The sequence below is a fragment of the Caretta caretta genome, chromosome 11, assembly GCF_965140235.1.
Source record: "Caretta caretta isolate rCarCar2 chromosome 11, rCarCar1.hap1, whole genome shotgun sequence".
Classification (NCBI taxonomy): domain Eukaryota; kingdom Metazoa; phylum Chordata; order Testudines; family Cheloniidae; genus Caretta; species Caretta caretta.
The window spans coordinates 28,113,801-28,135,341 of record NC_134216.1 but is presented as its reverse complement, the minus strand read 5'-3'; the positions used below and the strand labels follow the sequence as shown (position 1 = coordinate 28,135,341).

At 39.8% G+C, this 21,541-nt stretch overlaps 1 protein-coding gene across 1 annotated transcript in view; it reads left to right on the top strand.

Moving 5' to 3' along the window:
- Window positions 1-1,471: 1,471 nt before the first annotated feature.
- Window positions 1,472-21,541, top strand: part of NEB (nebulin) — a 195,069-nt gene continuing 174,999 nt past the window's right edge. The window contains exons 1-17 of the mRNA XM_075117652.1: window positions 1,472-1,477; window positions 2,110-2,289; window positions 3,716-3,823; window positions 4,639-4,743; window positions 5,060-5,164; window positions 5,249-5,353; window positions 6,113-6,217; window positions 10,646-10,750; window positions 10,946-11,053; window positions 11,923-12,039; window positions 16,219-16,320; window positions 16,404-16,511; window positions 16,605-16,709; window positions 17,425-17,523; window positions 20,180-20,284; window positions 21,095-21,202; window positions 21,286-21,399. Of these exons, the coding sequence (XP_074973753.1) occupies window positions 1,472-1,477; window positions 2,110-2,289; window positions 3,716-3,823; window positions 4,639-4,743; window positions 5,060-5,164; window positions 5,249-5,353; window positions 6,113-6,217; window positions 10,646-10,750; window positions 10,946-11,053; window positions 11,923-12,039; window positions 16,219-16,320; window positions 16,404-16,511; window positions 16,605-16,709; window positions 17,425-17,523; window positions 20,180-20,284; window positions 21,095-21,202; window positions 21,286-21,399 (1,785 nt within the window). The remainder of the gene's footprint in view (window positions 1,478-2,109; window positions 2,290-3,715; window positions 3,824-4,638; window positions 4,744-5,059; window positions 5,165-5,248; window positions 5,354-6,112; window positions 6,218-10,645; window positions 10,751-10,945; window positions 11,054-11,922; window positions 12,040-16,218; window positions 16,321-16,403; window positions 16,512-16,604; window positions 16,710-17,424; window positions 17,524-20,179; window positions 20,285-21,094; window positions 21,203-21,285; window positions 21,400-21,541) is intronic.

Genomic DNA, 21,541 nt, shown 5'->3' with positions numbered 1-21,541 from the left:
TTTTCATGTTTCAGTTATTGAGATGTAGTGCCCCCAGGAAGTTATAACAGTAATTTGAAATTGCAATTAGGCCATTCATATGGATATTCCAACTCAGAGCTTTTTCCAGGTGAAATACTCCTCATAGTTTGCGGCTATCGAGATGCACAGCCTTATAGTTTTATTCTGTGGGTAAAGTGTTTCCTTCTGAACAAAGAGTCCTGTCACAAAATCTTTCTTGAATCCTTGTACCAGTAAAATGCCCATTGACGAAATAGGATTTTTACTCAGTAATTCAGGACTACCCCTGCAAAAAAAGGCCATGTCATGCCATTTGTTTTTTAAGATGAACTACCCAGTGAAATCAATGGCCAGAAATTATTCAAAATAAGCAATGGTGCAACAGCTAGTTCTATATCTCACTTACCGGATTTGCATTACATTAAATAAAAAACTACCATCATTAAATAGAAAATTACTCATTGTAGGCACTATAGCCTTTCTAATTAATGTGATTAGATTTTGTTTTGTCATCTGTATGCATATTCTGTGGTGTATTAATGCCCTGTAACCCCATGGGTTATAATATGAAAGAGGAAAACTCACTGTACTTTCAGAATCAAGCATTTTTTCTGCTCATTTTCTTTGAAGAGGCTGTGATTTAGGCACTTGTTAAGACTATTCACTGGCGCATGTAACTTTTTTCTAGTGTGAAGGTTTTACTGCCTAAGGGCCAAACTTTATAAGCTCTTCAGGGCAAGTACCATATCTTATAGCTGTCTGCAAAGTGCTATGTACATTTATGGCATAACCCCCCACACCCCCAAAAATAGAAGTTAATAGGAGTCAACTTCAGTTGAACTGTTATTTGGCCCTAATGTAATAGGTAACAAGAAACAGCATGTACTTTTTTTCATGGTATTATCACCACATGCATGCATTTAGGGTTCTCCAGTGCCATTTAATCACAGAAAAGGTGCCATTACTTTCCTCAGTGATTAGAAATGAATGGATATGGACTAACCTGTTGCAACACTCAAGCGAATAACAATGTATTGGAACATTATTAGTGAAACACAACTAGTGCCCACAGAATAAATAAATGTAAGCATTGCCAACGTTTTCTTCTTTAGCTAATGCTCAATATATTTGCTATTCTATGTCATATTAATGCAAATAGCTGTCAAGAAATCTGAGCTGCATTCATTCCCTTTCGAAGGCTTTCCTTTTTTTAGCAAATCTATTATGAACCAAGACTTGATGCTTCCTTATCCATGCAGTTTTGAAACCATTTTATTTTTGTAAGTTATAATAACCATTTCTTTTAGTGTTTTTAATTAAAATCTTACTTGTATTAAAACCATTGCCTACAGCATGAACAAATATATAGATTGTTAAAAGGAAATTGAGTCTCTTTCCAACTGAGCTTTTGCCACTGCTTATATATATATAATCTCTTCTGTGATTATGATCTGACTATCCACATCAGGACATGCAGGTTAGTAGAAAAACTGGATTCTGAACATACATTCAGTCATCTAGTGAATCTTATAGTTATTGCGAAGATCTGAAGGGTTTAGTCATGTTTATCTTGCTATCTCAATTTCTTTCCTCTTTTTGGGGAAGGATATTCCTTTTGAAGTCTGATATATCCCTTTGATCTACATTCAGATCTCCCAGTGACATCAACAGGAGCGGTGAATGTGTGGATATGTGTCCCCTCCAATACTCCCAATATAGCCCTCAGAGCATTTCTACACTTTGGGCCTATCTGTCATCGATCTACCCTCAAGGTTCCCTCTGACGTCAATGGGAGGATACGCATGTGGAATGATGGCAGCAGAATGCCCTCCAGACTCCAGACCTGCTGGATAAAAACTAGAGAAGCTTGATTTAGAAATTGGCTAATCTGAAGAGTCTTCACACTGCCTGCTTGGATGATACGTAATAGGCACACTGGGCAATCCCAGTAGGAAAAGTGGCCCACATTGTAGCCCAGTTCCCACTGTGGGGGGTTCCTGAGTAGGAATTAAATGCCATTTTAACAGATAGGAGAGTGAAAAAGTCCTTGCAGCAAAATTATAGCTTATAATTAAAAATCCAATAAATACATATTGTCCACATTTCCAGGTGATCACGGAAACCACCACCACCACCAGAGGAACTACTGGCCCCAGAGGCACCTCAGGAACCATTGAGCAAGCTGCACCTCCAGTCAGAAAGAGGGTGAAAAAGATAAAAGTGGATTCATCTAAGTTTATGACCCCTTATCTGCAACACAGTCATAAAATGCAGGATCTGTTCAGTGAGGTAAACTCTTACACGTGTGTCTTCCTGTTTTTCTTTAAGAGCCCCACAATTAAATATAGACATCATAGCAAACCCTAATATCACTGTAATATCCTCTTCTGTATTTCCTTTCTCATCCTTGTTGGTTACTGATATTTACAGTGAAAGAGGAGTTTACTTCCTTGCCTGAGTCACTCACTGTTATAGTAGTGAATCATAATGTCACAAAAAGTGGCTTGAGGTCTAGTGGTTATAACAGATATCTGAGAGCCAGGATTCCTGATGTCCATTCCTAGCTCTCTCACTGACTCTTTGTGTTCTGCTGGGAAATTTATTTAACCTTTCTCTGCCTCAGTTTACACACCTCAGTTGGAATAATAATTAAAGATAGGTCTGAGTTGTGAACTTACCCAAAGCTCAAGCATGATTGGTTTGTTTGTTCTTCATTTTTGGCCAACTGTAGGCAGAGGGCCAAGCTGCAAAGTCCAGATCTGGATCCAAACTTTCCCAAAAGCTTGAATAAATTGGTTCCAATCTGGGGTGCCACTTCATGCCCAGCTCTAAGAACATAAGTGTTGTGAGGCACAATTAATGCCTATGAAGTGTTTTTACATTCTAAGATGGGAAAAGAAGTGTAGAAAAAATGAATGGTAATGTGATGGAAGTGATAACCTATTCAGCAACTTGACTATCGCAAACAGTTTAAGTGGGGACTACCAAAGGGCCTGAGAGACTGCCCAACTCAAAGTGAAAATTAGTGGGAGTTGGGTGCCACAGGCCTCTTTGTAAAGCCCAGCTTTAATTTATTAAATTCCATATGCCTGATCCTGATTTCATTGAAGTCATTGGGAGCTTTGCCATTGAAACCAATGGGAACAGGATCAGGTCACATAGATTTTCAGCATATCTAAGCAGGTACATTCATTATACTATTTTAAAAATATTTGTGTCATATTAATATTGTAAAGCCATAGAAAACCTGGTACAAATTCTGTTCTTCTTTCCACCTGTGCAGCCCCATTGACTTCAATGGGATTGCACAGGTATAAATAAAAGCACAGCTTAAGCCATTGTGTTTTCAGGTATCTGAACACAATTTTGTTAGCTAAGTGATTTTTTATAGAATAATTGTTATGATAGCAAAACCAAACTCCCTAATGGGCCTAACGTGTCATATCTGGGTGATCTGAAGGGAGCTCAAGAGGAGAAATGGACTATAATATTTGTTACAGTGTACCAGATCCCCAGATGGTATAAATCAGCACACCTCCTTCGACTCCAATGGGACCCAGTTGACTTCAATGAAGCTATGCTGATTTACACTATTTGATGATCTGGCCCAGTGTTGCTAACCCAGTGAAGATAAACATTGATTACTGCTCTATCTAAAGCTTCTCTGGAACTTTGGGAGTTTGTCTGAGTAAAGTTCAGTCTTGTTTTCTTTCAGAACAAATACAAACAGCAGTTTGAAAAAGAAAAAGGAAAGCCATATGCTAGCACAGCTGATACCCCAGAACTTCGGAGAATTAAAAAAGCGCAAGATCAGCTCAGTGAGGTATGTGCTAGGCCTGATAAATCAAATGAGATATAAATTGGTAAGGGGCTGCATCTCCTGGGTTACATGGTTTAACTATTGCCAGAGATGCAGTAACCATATAAATAATGTTATGCAATCCCGTCTGGAAGCTTAGCAGAAACATTGCCACGGTTTCTGGTGCAGGAAATCCAGACTCAATGACAAGCTTAGAAGTCTAGAATTCAGTTTGGGATTTAGGCCTTTCAGCAAGGAAGGAGAGATAATGGTCCTTGATCAGCTGGATGATAATTCCAGGTGGCTGTGGCCAGAAGGGGTTAGAAAAACTTTTATCTGAAGTTAAAAATAGGATTCTGGGAAAATGCTGATAAAGTATAAAGCACTGAATTAAATACCACTGCTGACAACATCCTGTCATTGTTCTGCATGTGGAATTCCTGTTGAAGTCAATGGAAATATTGCCTGAATCCTGCAAAATCGGACCTTTCAAAATATGCTTAAACACTTCTTTTCATATAACCACATAAACAGCTGCCCTTAATAGACCTTGCTAATGTGCTCTAAAAGGTACTTATTTGCATTGTTGTAGTCCCATTTCAAGTAGATCTACGTTAACACAAACTAGGTACCTTTTAGGGAATGTCTACACTGCAATTAAAAACCCATGGCTGGCCTGTGTCAGCTGACTCGGGCTTGCAGGGCTCATGTTAAGGGGCTGTTTAATTGCAATATAGATATTTGGGCTTGGGACCCTGCAAGGAGGGAGGGTCCTAGAGCTCAGATGTTTTCTTGATAAATACTTCTCCCAATTAATTGTTTGGCATGTCTTGATCTAGGTTAAATATCGTATGGCTGGTGATGTTGCAAAGACTGTTTGTCATGTTGATGAAAAAGCAAAGGATATAGAACATGCAAAGAAGGTGTCGCAGCAAGTGAGCAAGGTAAGAGTGTGAGTGACTCTGTGAGATGGTTGTGGACATCAGTGGCAGCAAGCTGTGAGTAAAGTGTGTAGGCCAGAGCCCTAAGAATGATTGTATCAAAATTTCAAAGTAACATAGGAAGATAATTAGCAGAGAAACAACTGAGCAAGAGAGAAAAGTGTTATAATCAGAAATGCTCCTCACTGAGGTAGTCAATGGGTTTTCTTCATTAGAGACTTTTTCTTCCTTAATATTTTGAAAAAGCTGGCTATGTATGAACACATTTTAGTGCTTTCTGACGAGCACAGTTAACCAACATGCTGGTCTTTCTGTCCAGGTTTTATACAAACAGAACTGGGAGGAGAATAAGGATAAGTACCTTCTTCCCCCCGATGCTCCAGAGCTGGTGCAGGCAATAAAAAATACGGCAATGTTCAGTAAGGTAAGAGCAGCTTCTGCTCTGGGGCAGTGTAGTGCATGTATCATTCCAAGTAATTACTTCCTGACACTTTTTTCTCTCTTTAAGAAACTGTACACAGAAGATTGGGAGCAAGACAAAACATTATTCTACCCATACAATGACAGTCCAGAGTTGAGGAGAGTAGCACAGGCCCAAAAGGCTCTTAGTGATGTAAGTAGCAACGCCTAATTGCCCATTTCAATAGCGTGCTGTCACACTGATTTACCTCTATAGACTTCTCAGTAGATTTGCATTGGCATAAAACCACTATAAGGGAGTAGAGAATCAGTCCCAAGCTGCAGTGTGGATATTTATGAAAATGGTAGTGATATGTCTGTTGAAAAGCACTGAGTGCGCTGAATGTTTATAAAGTCTGAAGAGACTAGAGATTCTGAGTTGCATTCAGAAGAATTAATGTAATCAAACCGTTATTGGCCCAATCTTCTAGGATGCTGTTTTCAATGAGACATGAGAGTGTTTAACATCTCTCAGGAGACAATGAGAACTTTTCAGGATTGGACCTATACACCCAATTCTCCCATGTGTAAAACAGGGATAACAATACTTCCCTACTTCACAGGAATGGTTTAATTCATTAATGTTTATAGACGCACTTGGAGAACTGAGTACCTCCTTGGTTAAGGAGCTATATAAGAGATGTCGGTGGATGTTGAGGGCATTCAGCACCTCACTGGATCAGGTCTCTGAAATCCAAACTATTAATGTATTTCAAAAGTCCGCTAGCAGGTTAGTAATTTCTCTCTTTCTTTAAGAACGCTGTAGTAGTTACACTGATTGAGAGAGTTTATTTTGCAGCAGTGGAAATGACTGCTTCTGTTAATGGAAGCATTAGAGAGGTCAGGAGTAAATGTTCGGTTGTTTATTTAAACAGGCAGTTCCTGTAAATGTTTACTCCTTGCGTTATTTCAGATTGTTTACAAAAAGGGGCATGATGAACGAAAATCTAAATACACTTCTCTGCCAGATCCACCTGATGTGGAGCTTGCCAAGAAAGTGACTAAACAGCGCAGTGATGTGAGTATACTAGTATACTGCACAGCTTTCTCCCAACTAGACAGCTTGCTTAAGGATTTGGAAAGGCAGAATCATTTAAGTGCATATACATTACATACAGGCTGGGTTCAAGAAAGGAATGAATGAATGAATGAATAAATAAATTAATAAATAAGCAAAAAGATCAGTCCTCACAAGGGGATCTATGTTTGCCACCTAGTCTTCCATGATGACTGTCAGGTTTTTTTTTCCCTCCTCATCTTTTTCAGTTCCCATATTCACCCCCCTTCTTCTTTCCTCTCTCTCTCTCTCACTCTCACTCTCACACACACACACACACACACACACACACACCCTCTCTCTACCTCTCTCTCTCCCCCTTCCTCAATCCCCTCATTCACACACGCACCCCCCCAATCCCCTCATTCTCCTTCTTTTTCTGTTCTCTCCACCCTCTTTGTACTAGGGGGTACACTACAGAAGGTCATAATGATCAATATGACCATTATGTTGCTTGTTTAAATTCAAATAGCAAAGTGTTTGGGTGTATGGGTACATTTTTGATTATATAATATTTTCTAAGGAGTCCATAATTTGCTCTCAAGGAACACATTTATTTTTCTAGTAGGACTGGATAATTGATCTTTGATTATGAAATGCACCTGTGGGATCGTAAAAGTGAACAAGCTGTACTCATGTTGTAGAATATATTTAAATATGAATTTCAATGCCAAATTATTATACACATTATAAAGGGTCCTTCATTCCAAACATTCTCAGGTTCACAGATCTCAGTTAGAGGAAAAGTTTGGCAAACAAGATGTCTTCAGTGTGATTTTGTACACTGAATTAGCTAATGGCAACAAGCAGTGAATCTTTAGGGCGCGATTAACAAAGGCCCTGGCACCAGTCATCTCCAGTCTATGTTTTGGTATAGTTAGAGTAAATCAGTACCAAAGAATGCAGGAGATGGGATGGAATATAGAGAGATAAAAGTTCAGCTAAATAAATGGAACTAAGTCATGTAGACTGCTAAGTTAGAAGTAGGTTTTAACTCAGTTCAGAATGTGACTGTGGCTAAAGAGTAGGTGATATGTGATCATATTGCTTTGTACTAGTAATTCACTATAGCACAGTGTTAAGGAATCACAATTATTGACCCTTGAGGTTGAAAAACCATTGATGAACATAGTGATGAGCTTAGCTATGAGCAGAGAGAAAATATTTTATTTGGAGAAAAATTCTCAGATAGCTGAAGGACCTTACTTCTCAACCTTATTCGTATGTAGCTCAAAAGATAAATGCGTGGCAAAAAGACCTTATCGTGGAACCAGCAGGAACTAACTGATCACTATATAAAGCTAATGAAATATGAGTAGCAGTCAGCAGGCTATATGTAGTTCATGGCAGTGAAAACAAGAGCATTTTGTTAGAATTGTTTTACATAGCCAGTCTCTATGGGTGGCATAAGAACAGAAGCAGCATGGAAGTGCTCAGATTTTCTGGAGCATGCAAATAAACTGGAATATCAAAATGCAGCCTGAAGCATGATGGCACCAAGTCAAAACCTTTGCACTGCATCCATTAGGAAACATAGGAACTAGACTGGAGCAGACAATAGTTTATTTCAGATGAGCGTAAGTACAAGCTGATAGTAATCATATGCACCATGTAAAGGGAGTGCAAACCCTGCATAAATCTGCATGGTCCACTTTGGTTCTGTGACATGTTATGTCTGCAGTAGCAGGAAATTCTAGTTGAGTCAGTAGGGGAAAATGCATGTGTTAGTGAGAAGTCATGGATAGTAGTTCACAACTGAAGCTGCCTCAGTGAAGAGCATATACAAGCTGCAGAAAATGAGAGAGCTTGTTATTAAAAGAGATAATTTGATTCACTGAGTAAGCTTTGAAACAAGCGGAGGTGGAATTTTGGCTTGTGAAATTAGCTTCCTTAATAGAATAACACATTGTTTTAGAAATAGGTAAATCAGACTATTAAATCTAATGTAGATGAAAGGTATCCTAAAACACTGTTCAAGAGGGAGGGGAGCAGGATTTGGCAATGATTGAACAATTTAATTCATATTGCCAATGATTCTTGTCTAAATTATAAACAGCTACACATTTTCCAAGCATGGTGCTCGTTGTCCAGTGAACTGTGATGATGATTTTGGGTGAGAGAGGGAGAGATCCATATATTCTATGTCTAGGATTTTCAAAGTAGCCTGAGGTAGATTTCCTTGGGCACTTTGGAAAATTTCAGCTTGTGTATCCTAGAATCTAAATCAGATTAAACCAAAGGGATCTGTGTCAGTATTCTCCCATGGAGGAGAAAACCAACAGCAAGCGACATCCATATTGGTGAGAATATTGTTGAATCTAAGATTTATTTCAGCTAATCAACTGAAAAGGAGTTATCAAGAAGGAATTAGGCGTTAACCAAGCAATGGAATAATTAAGCCAAAACATCCATGACAATAGCAGGTAAAATGGATTTGCGGCTCTTGAAAAACTTGAAGAAATTTTTAAAAATAGCTCAACAGTTTGGAAAACAAACATGTAAGGCAAAAATAAAGGGCTGTTCCAGAGAGATTACTATATTTTATTTTATTTTATTTCAGTTCATTATAGCAGGATTATAGCCAAACCTGAGCCATTCTTCCCAAACCTGAGCCATTCTTTTTAGGTGACAAATCTGAGGAACTGTCCCAGATTGAGGTGTCATTAGAGGAGGTTTGGGAACAAACTGATAAATTAAACAGTAATAAGTCACCAGGACCAGATGGTATTCACCCAAGAGTTCTGAAGGAACTCAAATGTGAAATTGCGGAACTACTAACTGTAGTCTGTAACCTATCATTTAAATCAGCTTCTGTACCACATGATTGGAGGATAGCTAATGTGATGCCAATTTTTAAAAAGGGCTCCAGAGGTGGTCCAGGCAATTACAGGCCAGTAAGCCTGACTTCAGTACCATACAAACTGGTTGAAACTATAGTAAAGAACAGAATTGTCAGACACATAGATGAACATAATTTGTTGGGGAAGAATCAACATGGTTTTTGTAGAAGGAAATCATGCCTCACCAATCTACTAGAATTTTTTGAAGGGGTCAACAATCATGTGGACGAGGGGGACCCAGTTGATATAGTGTACTTAGATTTTCAAAAAGCCTTTGACAAGGTCCCTCACCAAAGGCTCTTAAGCAAAGTAAGCTGTCATGGAATAAGAGGGATGGTCCTCTCATGGATTGGTAACTGGTTAAAAGATAGGAAACAAAGGGTAGGAATTAATGGTCAGTTTTCAGAATGGAGAGAGGTAAATAGTGATGTCCTCCAGGGGTCTGTACTGGGACCAGTACTATTCAACATATTCATAAATGATCTTGAAAAAGGGGTAAACAGTGAGGTGGCAAAATTTTCAGACAATACAAAACTACTCAAGATAGTTAAGTCCAAAGCAGACTACAAAGAGATCTTGCAAAACTGGGTGACTGGGCAATGAAATGGCAGATGAAATTCAATGTGGATAAATGCGAAGTATGCACATTGGAAAACATAATCCCAACTGTACATATAAAATGATGGGGTCTACATTAGCTGTTACCACTCAAGAAAGAGATCTTGGAGTCATTGTGGATAGTTCTCTGAAAACATCACTCAATGTGCAGCAGCAGTCCAAAAAGCTAACAGAATGTTGGGAATCATTAAGAAAGGATAGAAAATAAGACTGAAAATATCATATTGTCTCTATATAAATCTATGGTATACCCACATCTTGAATACTGCATGCAGATGTGGTCACCCCATCTCAAAGAAAATATATTGGAATTGGAAAAGGTTCAGAAAAGGGCAACAAAAATCATTAGGGGTATGGAACAGCTTCCCTATGAGGAGAGGTTAATAAGACTGGGACTTTTTAGCTAGGAAAATAGATGACTGGGCAGGTGGGTTGGGGAGAAATATGATCGAGGTCTATAAAATCATGACTGGTGTGGAGAAAGTAAATAAGGAAGTGTTATTTACTCCTTCTCCATAACACAAGAACTAGGGTCACCAAACGAAATTAATAGGCAGCAGATTTAAAACAAACAAAAGGAAGTATTTCTTTACACAATGCATAGTCAACCTGTGGAACTCTTTGCCAGAGGATGTTGTGAAGGCCAAGACTATAACAGGGTTCAAAAAAGAACTAGATAAATTCATGGAGGATAGGTCCATAAATGGCTATTAGCTAGGATGGGCAGAGATAGTGGCACTAGCCTCCATTTGCCAGAAACTGGGAATGGGTGACACGGGATGGATCACTTGATTACCTGTTCTGTTCATTCCCTCTGGGGCATCTGGTATTGGCCACTATTGGAAGACAGGATACTGGGCTAGATGGACCTTTGGTCTGACTCAGTATGGCCGTTCTTATGATTAACATACATTATTTCATTTTATTATAGTTTAAGTACCATGAAGATTATGAAAACAAGATCAAAGGCAAGTGGAGTCAAACTCCTTGCTATGAAGTTGCAGTTGCAAGGATGAATGCTGATAATTTCAGTACGGTAAGAGAGTTATTTAGACACTGGGCCAAATGTATGTTTGTATCCTGTATTTTTATCAACCTTGTAGTGCCTGATATATTTTTTCTGCTTTGTTTATAGTACTTCTCTTTTTCTATTTAAGCTATATTATGGATGACTATTTTTGCAATGGTAGTGTACTTGATACATTTTGTTCTCTTTTTCCATTGCTTACAGAGAAAATACCAGGAAGACTATGAGCTCATGAAAGACCAGATCTACTTTATGCAAACTGAAACTCCAGAGTACCAGGCTAATAAGCGAGTTGGAATTGCTGCCAGTAAAGTAAGTTAAGAATTCCCCCATTTACTTAGTTTGGTTCCACTTCTGCCAAACTTCAGATGACTCCAAATTATATTCAAGAACTTCAGTTGTAAAGTCCCTTTGATACAGAACTTTCTTCCTTGTTCTGTCTGAGACTTCTATTATGGGCCAGATCCTCAGCTGATGTAAATCAGTATAGTTCCATTGACTTCAACGGAGCTATGCAACTCACACCAGCTGAGGATCTGGCCCAATATTTCCCTTTTCAAGGCACTTCCTAGATCAGTGATTCTCAACCTTTTCTGGTTGACAATCCCTATTCAATGTCCAAACTTTTGTGATCCCCTTACAGTTATTATAAAAATAAGACTAAAAGTGTATCAATGATAACAATGATACATCTATATAATTTATTTGTGCTTGTATTTCAAGAGGTTGCTGGAGAATACTTGACTTTGAAAGGTAAAGGTGGGGGAATGAGAGGAGGGAATGAGATTTTCTTTGCTTTAGATTGTAATACATTTTACAATGCCTGACAATCTCCCCTGATTGTATTTTGTGGCGCTGCTGGAAGTATGACCCACTGGTTTAGAAATATGGCCTTGGATATGTATATATATGTTTATGGATTATCCAGGGCAATAAGGATTTGACTTTGGAGATTGTCTATTAGATGGTGCAAAGCTTCTTGGGATGCACTGAATGAGACCTACTACATAAGAACAGTTGGCATTCTGTGGAATGCTATATTTATTATAAAGCAACAGCTTAGTTGCTTAGAAATTATGCCCTTTCTCTGATATTCACTTGGTTTCCCAGAGCAGACCTTCTAAAAAAGAGCACTTTAACCAAGAAGACAGTCCAAATATACATTTATTTAATTTCTATAGGTGAAATATAAAGAAGACTATGAAAAGAACAAAGCTATTGCAGATTATAATGTACTTCCTGCTACAGAGAATCCATTGCTGAAACAGCTAAAAGTTTCAGGAAAGCAGCTGAGTGATGTAAGTACCATAAAAGTTTAGTTTGAATATTTCAGCTATATGATATAAACCAAGCCCATCAGTTCTTAACAGTATGGGTTCTTGGGGACAGGGAATGTCTTTTTGTTCTGTGTTAGCACAGCGGGGTCCTGGTCCATGACTAGGTCTCCTAGGACATGCGGTAATACAAATAAATAATAATAATTAATAATCTTCACTGAAGCCTCTTAGTATTTGCAGTTTGCCACATGAACCTTTGTTTACTGTGAGATACACCCACCCAGTCTAACAATACTAACCCTTTAAGAGATAAAGATGGAGGTTTTGTCTAGTTGACTGTTCTCTAATGTCTCTGTGTCATTGTCAGCTGTTACAACAGTTTTCAGAGTAGCAGCCGTGTTAGTCTGTATCCGCAAAAAGAACAGGAGTACTTGTGGCACCTTAGAGACTAACAAATTTATTAGAGCATAAGTTTTCGTGGGCTAGAGCCCACTTCCTCAGATGCATAGAATGGAACATATAGTAAGATATATAAAGTTGGAAGTTACCACACAAACTGTGAGAGGCTAAGTAGTTAAAATGAGCTATTATCAGCAGGAGAAAAAAACTTTTGTAGTGATAATCAAGATGGCCCATTTAGACAGTTGACAAGAAGGTGTGAGGATACTTAACTTAAGGAAATAGATTTAATACGTGTAATGACCCAGTCACTCCCAGTCTCTATTCAAACCCAAGTTAATGGTATCTAGTTTGCATATTAATTCAAGCTCAGCAGTTTCTTGTTGGAGTCTGTTTTTGAAGGTTTCTGTTGCAAAATTGCCACCCTTAAATCTTTTACTGAGTGGCCAGAGAGGTTGAAGTGTTCTCCTACCGGTTTTTGAATGTTATGATTTCTGATGTCAGATTTGTGTCCATTTATTCTCACACCTTCTTGTCAACTGTCTAAATGGACCATCTTGATTATCACTACAAATTTTTTTTTCTCCTGCTGATAATAGCTCATCTTAACTAAGCCTCTCATGGTTTGTATGGTAACTTCCAACTTATCTGTATGTATATATGTATGTATATAATATCTTAATATATGTTCCATTCTATGCATCCTATGAAGTGGGCTGTAGCCCATGAAAGCTTATGCTCTAATAAATTTGTTAGTCTCTAAGGTGCCATAAGTACTCCTGTTCTTGTTACAACAGTATTTGTGATGGTGTTACAGATCAGAAAGTTGTATCCATTCCCCAACAGTGGGACAGAACTTTCATTTGGTGTCTGATGAAGTTAAAAGAAGTAGAATTCTCACATGCTCACATGCATAGTTCCCTTCAGTGATGTAATGATTCTTCAGTTTTACGGGGTGGGGGAAAATGTGCGTCTCCTTTCTTTCTCTAACCCCCTTCCTCTCACCTCTGTGTCTGTCTTGCCAAGTCCAAGAGTAGGTAAGCATTTTAGCGCTCGGGGTGAACAATCATATCTGCACCTCTTAGACACGGGGGGGGGGGGGGTGAGCACGCAGGGTCATGTGCCCCCCCGTTTCTGCCTCTCATTTAGCAAAGAGGTTTTCAAATTGTGGGGCATGCCTCCCTAGGGGATGTGCCCCACAATTTGAAAACTGTCACCTCCTGCCAGGACCTGGCAGATCAGAAGCGGGTGGGAGCCGCCTGGTCCATTCAGGCCCCTGGCTCTCTGTGCTCTGGGTGCTGGGGCCCTAGCTGGCTGCCTGGCAGCCCTCCCTGCCCTTCTCCCCAAGCCGTCTGCCTCTGCACAGCTGGGTGCTCCCCAGGCAAGCCAGGAGGTACAGCTCCGAGCAGTTCCCCTGACATGCTCTTGCCTCTGCTCTGAAGGAGCCTGGTGCTGGCCAGCAGCACCCTATAGAGTCAGCCCCTGCCCTTGGAGCCTGGCTGTCATGAGAGGCTCCCCGAGGTGCTCCCTGGAGTACTCATCCACCTTGGGCACCTGCCTCTCAGCAGCATGGTCACATCCCGCTTCGGACCTGCCATTGCAGCTGGGTCACTCTCCCCCCCACTCCCCGTGCACAGAGCAGAACCACCCTTTGCTCCCCTTGACTGCCCTACTCCAGTCCCATGGCTGCCAGGCTCATGGTTGCACAGCTCGAACTCTGAGTTTGGCCACGTGAGCCCAGTCCCCAGCCCAGGCATTGGGGGCAGGTGGTTGCTGGCAGGGTGGACTCACACCCGTCAACTCTGGAAACCAAGGCTATGAGAAATAGAGGACGCTGCTGGGGGGAGGGGGGAGGAGGCACTGGAGGAGGTTTTTGGGGGGTGTTGTATGGGTGTCTGTGTACTGGGAGGGATACTTGCGGGGTGTTGAAGGTGGTATTTGGAGGGTAGTGGAGGGGGTTACCTGTGGCAGGGGTACCCACTGAAGGTGGGTTGCCAATGTTGGGGGGAATGGCCTGGCTTAATGGGGGAGACCCAGCTGCTGCTCCTGCTGAGGGGATGCTGCACGCGTGGTTCCTGCTCCCCCCCCATTCCCCTTCTCTTCCCCATCTCATCTCTCTTCCCCACTGTCCCCTGACCCTATTCACCTCCCACCACTCCCACACCCCCCTCCCCCAGCTCCATTCTCCTATCCTCTTCTCTTCCCCCTGCCCTATCCCATCCCCCTTCTTCCCCACTGCCTCTTCCTCCCCCACCTCATTCGCCCTCCCCCATGTCTCCCACTCTCCCCACTTTTCTCTGCCCCCCCCACGGGCACTCACCGTGGTACAGAAGACAGAATGGTGGCTGTATAGAGTGCCAGCACACATAGAAGGGGAAGCTGACCGGCACTAGGAGGTGGCGTCCAGCTGCAGAGGCACCGAGCACCTGGCAGGGGAAGCAGCTCCAGAAACCCACTCCGCTCCCAGCCTGGGCCTCTGTCTGGGAAGGGCAATGTCCCCCCCCCCCCACCCAACCCCCAAATTATGCCCATGGACTCCGACTGATGTTGCCAGGCCCAATCCTGCGGGGAGGGGGGCTGACACCATGGGGTCCAATCCTGGGCTGCCTCATTTTTGTGCCCCAACTAGCACGGCGCCCTGGGCGGCTGCCCCCTTGCCCTGCCCTAGTTATGACTCTGTCAAGAGTTGAAAAATTATGAGTCAGCCCCTCCCCCCCAAATCAAGAGACAGGCTTAAAAATCAAGAGATATGTTAAAAAATAAATATATTTTGGGTGCTTTTTATTTGCTTGCTGGTTTTTGAGCCTTTAGGGAACTCTTAAGTCATGTTTTCAAGCTTTTCTCTCCAATCATGAGGAGCTGAAGTTTATTTTTTTTTTAAAAAAAGCAGCAGCGATTCTCACCTAATCATGTGCTTGGGGCTTTATGAAAAGCACCAATTGCCATGGCACTTGTGATAAAATTGTGAGAGATTTGGTAATACTGTAGTCTGCCCCTGTCTCCTAATTGTTGAAAGGGATTCTAGGTAGATTCTATCTGTTCTAGTTTAACATGTTTAATAAAAATTATTCTTCAGAAGCAGAACTGCTGCATAAATTGACTTGTGCTTAATGACCTGCAAAGTAAATCTGAAAATAAAATAGCCTTAACGATAGGTTGTCTCCCTGCTCTTCCCCCTCTTGCTTTATATCCTCAGCATTTTCACCAGAGACAGGGATGTACCAAAACCCAGGATCTGAACACTATGACCTTTGGAAAAGTTTGGCTCTGGAATTAGATCTGAACTTTGCATCTGCCCCTTATATTTATAATGGACTGAAACCCTAGAGCCTATCATGTGGACATTTCAGCAAAACATAGATCCAGATCCAGACTTTGCAGCTCAATCCCATCTCTGCTTTTTACATTAGCAGATTATTGCCTTGTCAAGCTGATGGCTTGCTTTTATTTCTTAGTGTCATTTCAAAATGTTAGTTGGAGGCTTTAGTCAGAGTAAAAAGAAAAGGAGTACTTGTGGCACCTTAGAGACTAACAAATTTATTTGAGCGTAAGCTTTTGTGAGCTACAGCTCACTTCATCGGATGCATTCAGTGGAAAATGCATCCGATGAAGTGAGCTGTAGCTCATGAAAGCTTATGCTCAAATAAATTGGTAAGTCTCAAAGGTGCCACAAGTACTCCTTTTCTTTTTGAGAATACAGACTAACACGGCTGCTACTCTGAAATTTAGTCAGAGTATCACTTATGCTGGTGGAAATTCAGCAAAATCTTCTGTATTACCTGACTTTATTTTCTTTTGCAGAAATTATACAAGGAAGCCTATGAGAAGTCAAAAGCAACAAGCATTAATTATTGTGACACTCCAAAGTTTCAAATGGATAATGTTCTGAAAAAATTCAGTGATGTAAGTACTGTTGTAATTGTTCCTGTATTTCAGACCTGACTTTCTCAGTTATATATATTTATAAATATGTGATTTTTCCACAGATTAAATATAAAGATGCATATCAAAAGAATATTTTGGGTCATTATGTAGGCAGCTATGAGAACCCATATTATACACACTACATGAATGTTGCAGCTATGAATAGTGATGTAAGTATGACAGTGTTTGTGTTGATTTCACCATACTCTCATTGCCAGGCAAGATCACTATGCTTACTATCTAATGTCATTTTTATTCCCTAGAAAAATTACAGAGCAGATTATGAGGAGGACAAGACAAAATGCTACTTCCCTCAAACCATAACTCAAGAGTATGAAGCTATAAAGAAATTAGACCAGTGCAAAGATGTAAGTATTTGGCAATAATTGCTGAAAGAAAACCAGTTAGTTGCAGAAGGGACTCACCCAAAGTCCATGAAAGTCAATTGAAAGATTACTATTGACTTCCATGTGTTTTGGATTAGGTGCTATGTGATTTTTAAAGGCCACAGTCATATGTATTGTTTTCAGTAGTTTCTTGTGACACCTAGTGGTCAGGATGTGCTTAGCCTATTCATTTTTTTCAGAGAGGTGTAACCACAGAAGGCTGCTGCTCTGTTCTATGTAGCATTTTTCACATTAAATGTTCTAAAACACAACTTTGCCCTCAGTTTTCTAATTTTTTATAGAATAAATCAGAATGAGATCCACTGGATCAGACTATAAGTGTCATGTACACCTTGTATGTGGTAGATTGCAGGGCTGTTATTAGCAGGTCAGGCTTCTGTTCCAGATATGGACTGGCTACTGAGCTTCCTTTCAAGAGAGATACACAAGATGTGTTCACTATAAGATCCTTTAACGCACACCCCAGCTCTGGCTGTTACCAGGTCTGGTAAATTATGTTACTCATGGCACCACATAGTGGCTAATTGTTATCATACAGTTTTACATCCCATTACAATATGTATCATTATTGGGGGCACAGTTAGTATTTAGTAATGCAATATTACAGTATCTTATTTGATAGCAAACTTTATTTATATGTGTGTATTTGAAACATATTTTATTATTATTCCTCCAGAATACTTACAAAAAACATCCTGATCAAATCAAATTTACACAAGTGACCGATTCTCCAGTACAAGTTCAAGCACAGATCAATACCAAGCAGCTGAGTGAAGTAAGTAGCCTGACAAATTAAGCAAAACATAACAAATCACATTTTCATGCTGATTTATGTAAAATATTTCAACGACACTTCTCTGACTTCCTCTTGTGACAGCTATGCTGTAATAGATCCAGTACAGGTCAATGAGGTTACAGTAATAAAATATAGATAATGGCCTGAGTCTCAAATTCAGATCAAGATTCAGATTTCAAATCCTCCTCAAAGCTGTGTTGTCTGATCTGGAGTTTTGGATCTAGCCCATATTTACCCTGTGTTCTGTTACCTCTGTATTTGTCGTATAGCTGTAAGCAACTGATTGTTGTCAACCAGAATGTACTAAAATTATTTACAGTTGTTCTACCAAGGTGTCTGGTTGGCTTCAAATGTTGTTTAATAATAAATTCTGCTAAGTGGATTAAGCGGGCTGGCAGAGGGAAAAAGCAAAAATACAAATGTCAAAGTATCTACAGGTTTCAGAGTAGCAGCTGTGTTAGTCTGTATTCGCAAAAAGAAAAGGAGTACTTGTTAGTCTCTAAGGTGCCACAAGTACTCCTTTTCTTTTTGCAAAGTATCTACAGTAATTTCTTTGATACCCAGTGGATATCAAAATGGAAGGGTCAGCTCCCGTTATAGTCAGAAATAACATCAGGCCAATATAATGAGACAAAAGAACTGTTTTAGGACCAGTTCTACTGTCATTTACCTCCCACTGAAGTCCATGGGATTTACATTTGTGAAAGTGAGGGCACAGTTTGGCCCTTTTGGCCTGATACTGCAAAGCGCTGAGCACTTCTTGAAAGATATTGAGTGCCCACAGTTAATATTGACTTCCATGGAAGCTGAGGGTATTCAGCACTTTGAGGTCTCTTATTCCAGAATAGCTAAACACAGTCTCCCACCTACCCCTTCATATCGAGTCTGTTACCAATATTGACATTATGTGATCCTATAAGAAAGCACTCATTCATAAAACCCACTTGGAACAGTGGACCAATTAATCTGGTCCAACTGTCCTTCAACAAAACCTAACTGGCCAAATGAGGGTTTCCTCTGCATAGATGTTCCAGTGCATAGAAAGGGTGCTTAAAAATCTTTTGACAGACTAGTCAGCTACTTCTTGTGGTATTGAAAGGATCTGGGAAAATAACTTGAACCTCCAACTAGAACCTTCACAATGGAGGTCTGTATGGATGACCATGGTACCAGGTACTTGCTCATCAGTTTTAGCTCAGACATCACTCTTCATCGTGTGCCAGCTGTATGGCCCTCAGACAGAATAAACCAAGGTGGATTAACAGAATTGCTTGTTGGTCATGTCAAAAAGACATTGGTACTTTTTAACATGTGTTCTGTAGAGAGGCAGTGTTTTCTAGTGGATAAAGTACTGGACTGGGACTCAGGAGCTCTGGGTTATATTCCTGGCTTTGCCCCTGGCCTGCTGGGTGACCATGGACATGTCACTTTCCCTCTCTATGTCTCAGTTTCCCCATCTGTATAATGGGAATAATAATCCTACCTCTTTTGTAAAGTGCTTGGAAATGTGTGGATGAAAAGTACTGTATTAGAGATAGGTGTTGTTACACGTCGAATGTGTTTCTGTTATATTTTGTCACACTTACTTCAAGAAAAAACAAGGAAATTCTTCTGTGTCCAGGAAAAAAGGACAGTTCATGTGGGATTGGTCCCATATCATTTATTTGTTCATTAACAATGATCACAAACAATTGATTTATACTGCTAGGTCCTGACTGAAAGTCCACGGAAGTCAATGGAAAAGGCCCATAATTCTGCTGTATTTATTTTTGCAGCAGAGAATTGTGGACACTTAAAATAATGACATAAATGTAACAGAATACTCATAAAATGACATATTAAACATATTAGACTGATTAACTTTTTGCTTTACAAAATTCAGTGAATTTAGTGCTTGTAAGAGCAAAGAACTAGTTAGATCCAGACATCTCGAGGTCAAGCATTATGCAAGCTTCTATATATATATTTCTGCCAACGCATCCCAATCCTAAAATATAACACCTGTGCTATTCTAGTCCTGGATCTCAACTGAACAAACACTCCCAACTGAGTGGGATTTAGTGCACAGACAGGAACCAGGATGAGATCATCAGTCTCATTTTCACTTGTGACTTAATTAAGTTTGGAATCTATTTCGCCATAGGGGAAAGGCTAGTGCGTTTACACACTGGGTTTTCTACCTTCTTGCCTTTCTACTTGATATGCAAAAATAAACATCTGTTTCAGAAATGTTACTTAACTAGAACTGAGCCGAATTACTGATAACAAATGTAACTGTTTCAGACCTGGAAAAGGATTCTTATTCTGAAAGAAAAAAATTCTGGCCTACCTGTTTAACTTGCATTAGTGAGTGCACTAAAGACAGAGAACTAACATGTCAACTGGTGTAAACTGGCATAGTTCCATTGAAATCAGTGGGACTATGATGATGAATAAAAGCTGAGGTTTTGGCTCATAGAGTGAGGATATATCTCAAATTCAGATAAGCAAAAAACAGGAAAAACAGAATATTGTAAAACTTTGTGAAATTTGATCTGAAACAAAAATTTACCCTCTTGCTTACCTCTTTTATTAACCAATGACTGTGACCCATGGGCTGTACCTTTCTTTTCTGACTATTTCTGATTGTTTTCAGTTGAATTATAAAGCTAAACACGAAAGTGAGAAATTCAAATGCCACATGCCACCAGATGCTCCATTATTCCTCCAGTCCAGAGTCAATGCATATAATCTGAGTGATGTAAGTATTAATGTAACACCTTCCTGTAGATGACATGAAACAAAGCACTTATACTTGCACCTGGAGTAAGAACTCTAAATAATACGGATGACAAGAATAAATATTAGGAGATGTGAAAAAACTCCAGATAACTAATAAATTTTCTTTTTCTATCTCACACACACATGCACATTGAAACATATCAAAATATAGAGATAGAGATATTTATAGATAATATGACTATTATTAATATAGTTAATAGTAGTAGACTAGGTAAAAAGTGGAGAGAATGGTTCCGATTCTCATTTACATGAAGACCATGTTATACAACTCTGGCACTTATGATATGTGTTCCATAGCACCCATTAGAACCACTTGTGGATCAGGTCCCCACTGAGCTGTACAAAATGAGAACAAAAAGGCAGTCCCTGACCAAGGAGCTTACAATCTAAATATAAGACAAGAGGCAACAGCTAGATACAGACAGAGGGAGGAACACAAGTGAACAATGAGATACTATTGGTCAGCACGATGGGCAGAGGTCACAGTTCACCAGCAGCCTAACCATTGTCAGTATAAAATGGATGGCCTTAAAGTGGAAATCAGTTATCTTTACACCCACTTCAGGGCACTTCTACAAGGGTGCAAAATAGTCTTTGTGTAAAAGAGAATTAAGCTTGAAAAGGTTGATATGATAAACTTTTAAATTAATGTTCTAAACAATCAACATGTTAATTAGAAGCCCAAAATATTGACAGTAATTGTTATTTTATCCTCTAATTGATGGATTAGTATTTGATGTCATATCTTCATTTATTTTCATGTCTGCAGAACTGGTACAAGTATGACTGGGAGAGGTCTAAAGCGAAGAAATTTGAAATCAAAGTTGATGCAATTCCACTTCTTGCAGCTAAAGCGCACAGTAAAATTGCAAGTGATGTAAGTATGAAATATGAATGTAGCCACAGTAGTTTAGTTGTAAATGTGAAGCGTAGTTTCACATATTCGTTCTCACTGTGCAGGTGGCATACAAGAAAGACTACGAACTAAGTAAAGGGAAAATGATTGGAGCCCTGAGCATTCATGATGATCCCAAGATGTTACATTCTGCAAAGGTGGCCAAACAGCAGAGTGATGTAAGTGTTTTTATAATAATCTCTTTTATTGTTGTTGTTTATTCATTTATATACTGTGTGCTAGGCCTTTTATAGACATATAAGAGTCAAAAGCTCAGCTCTGAGGCACTTACGGGCTAATTAGAAAATGTAAAGGTAGGTG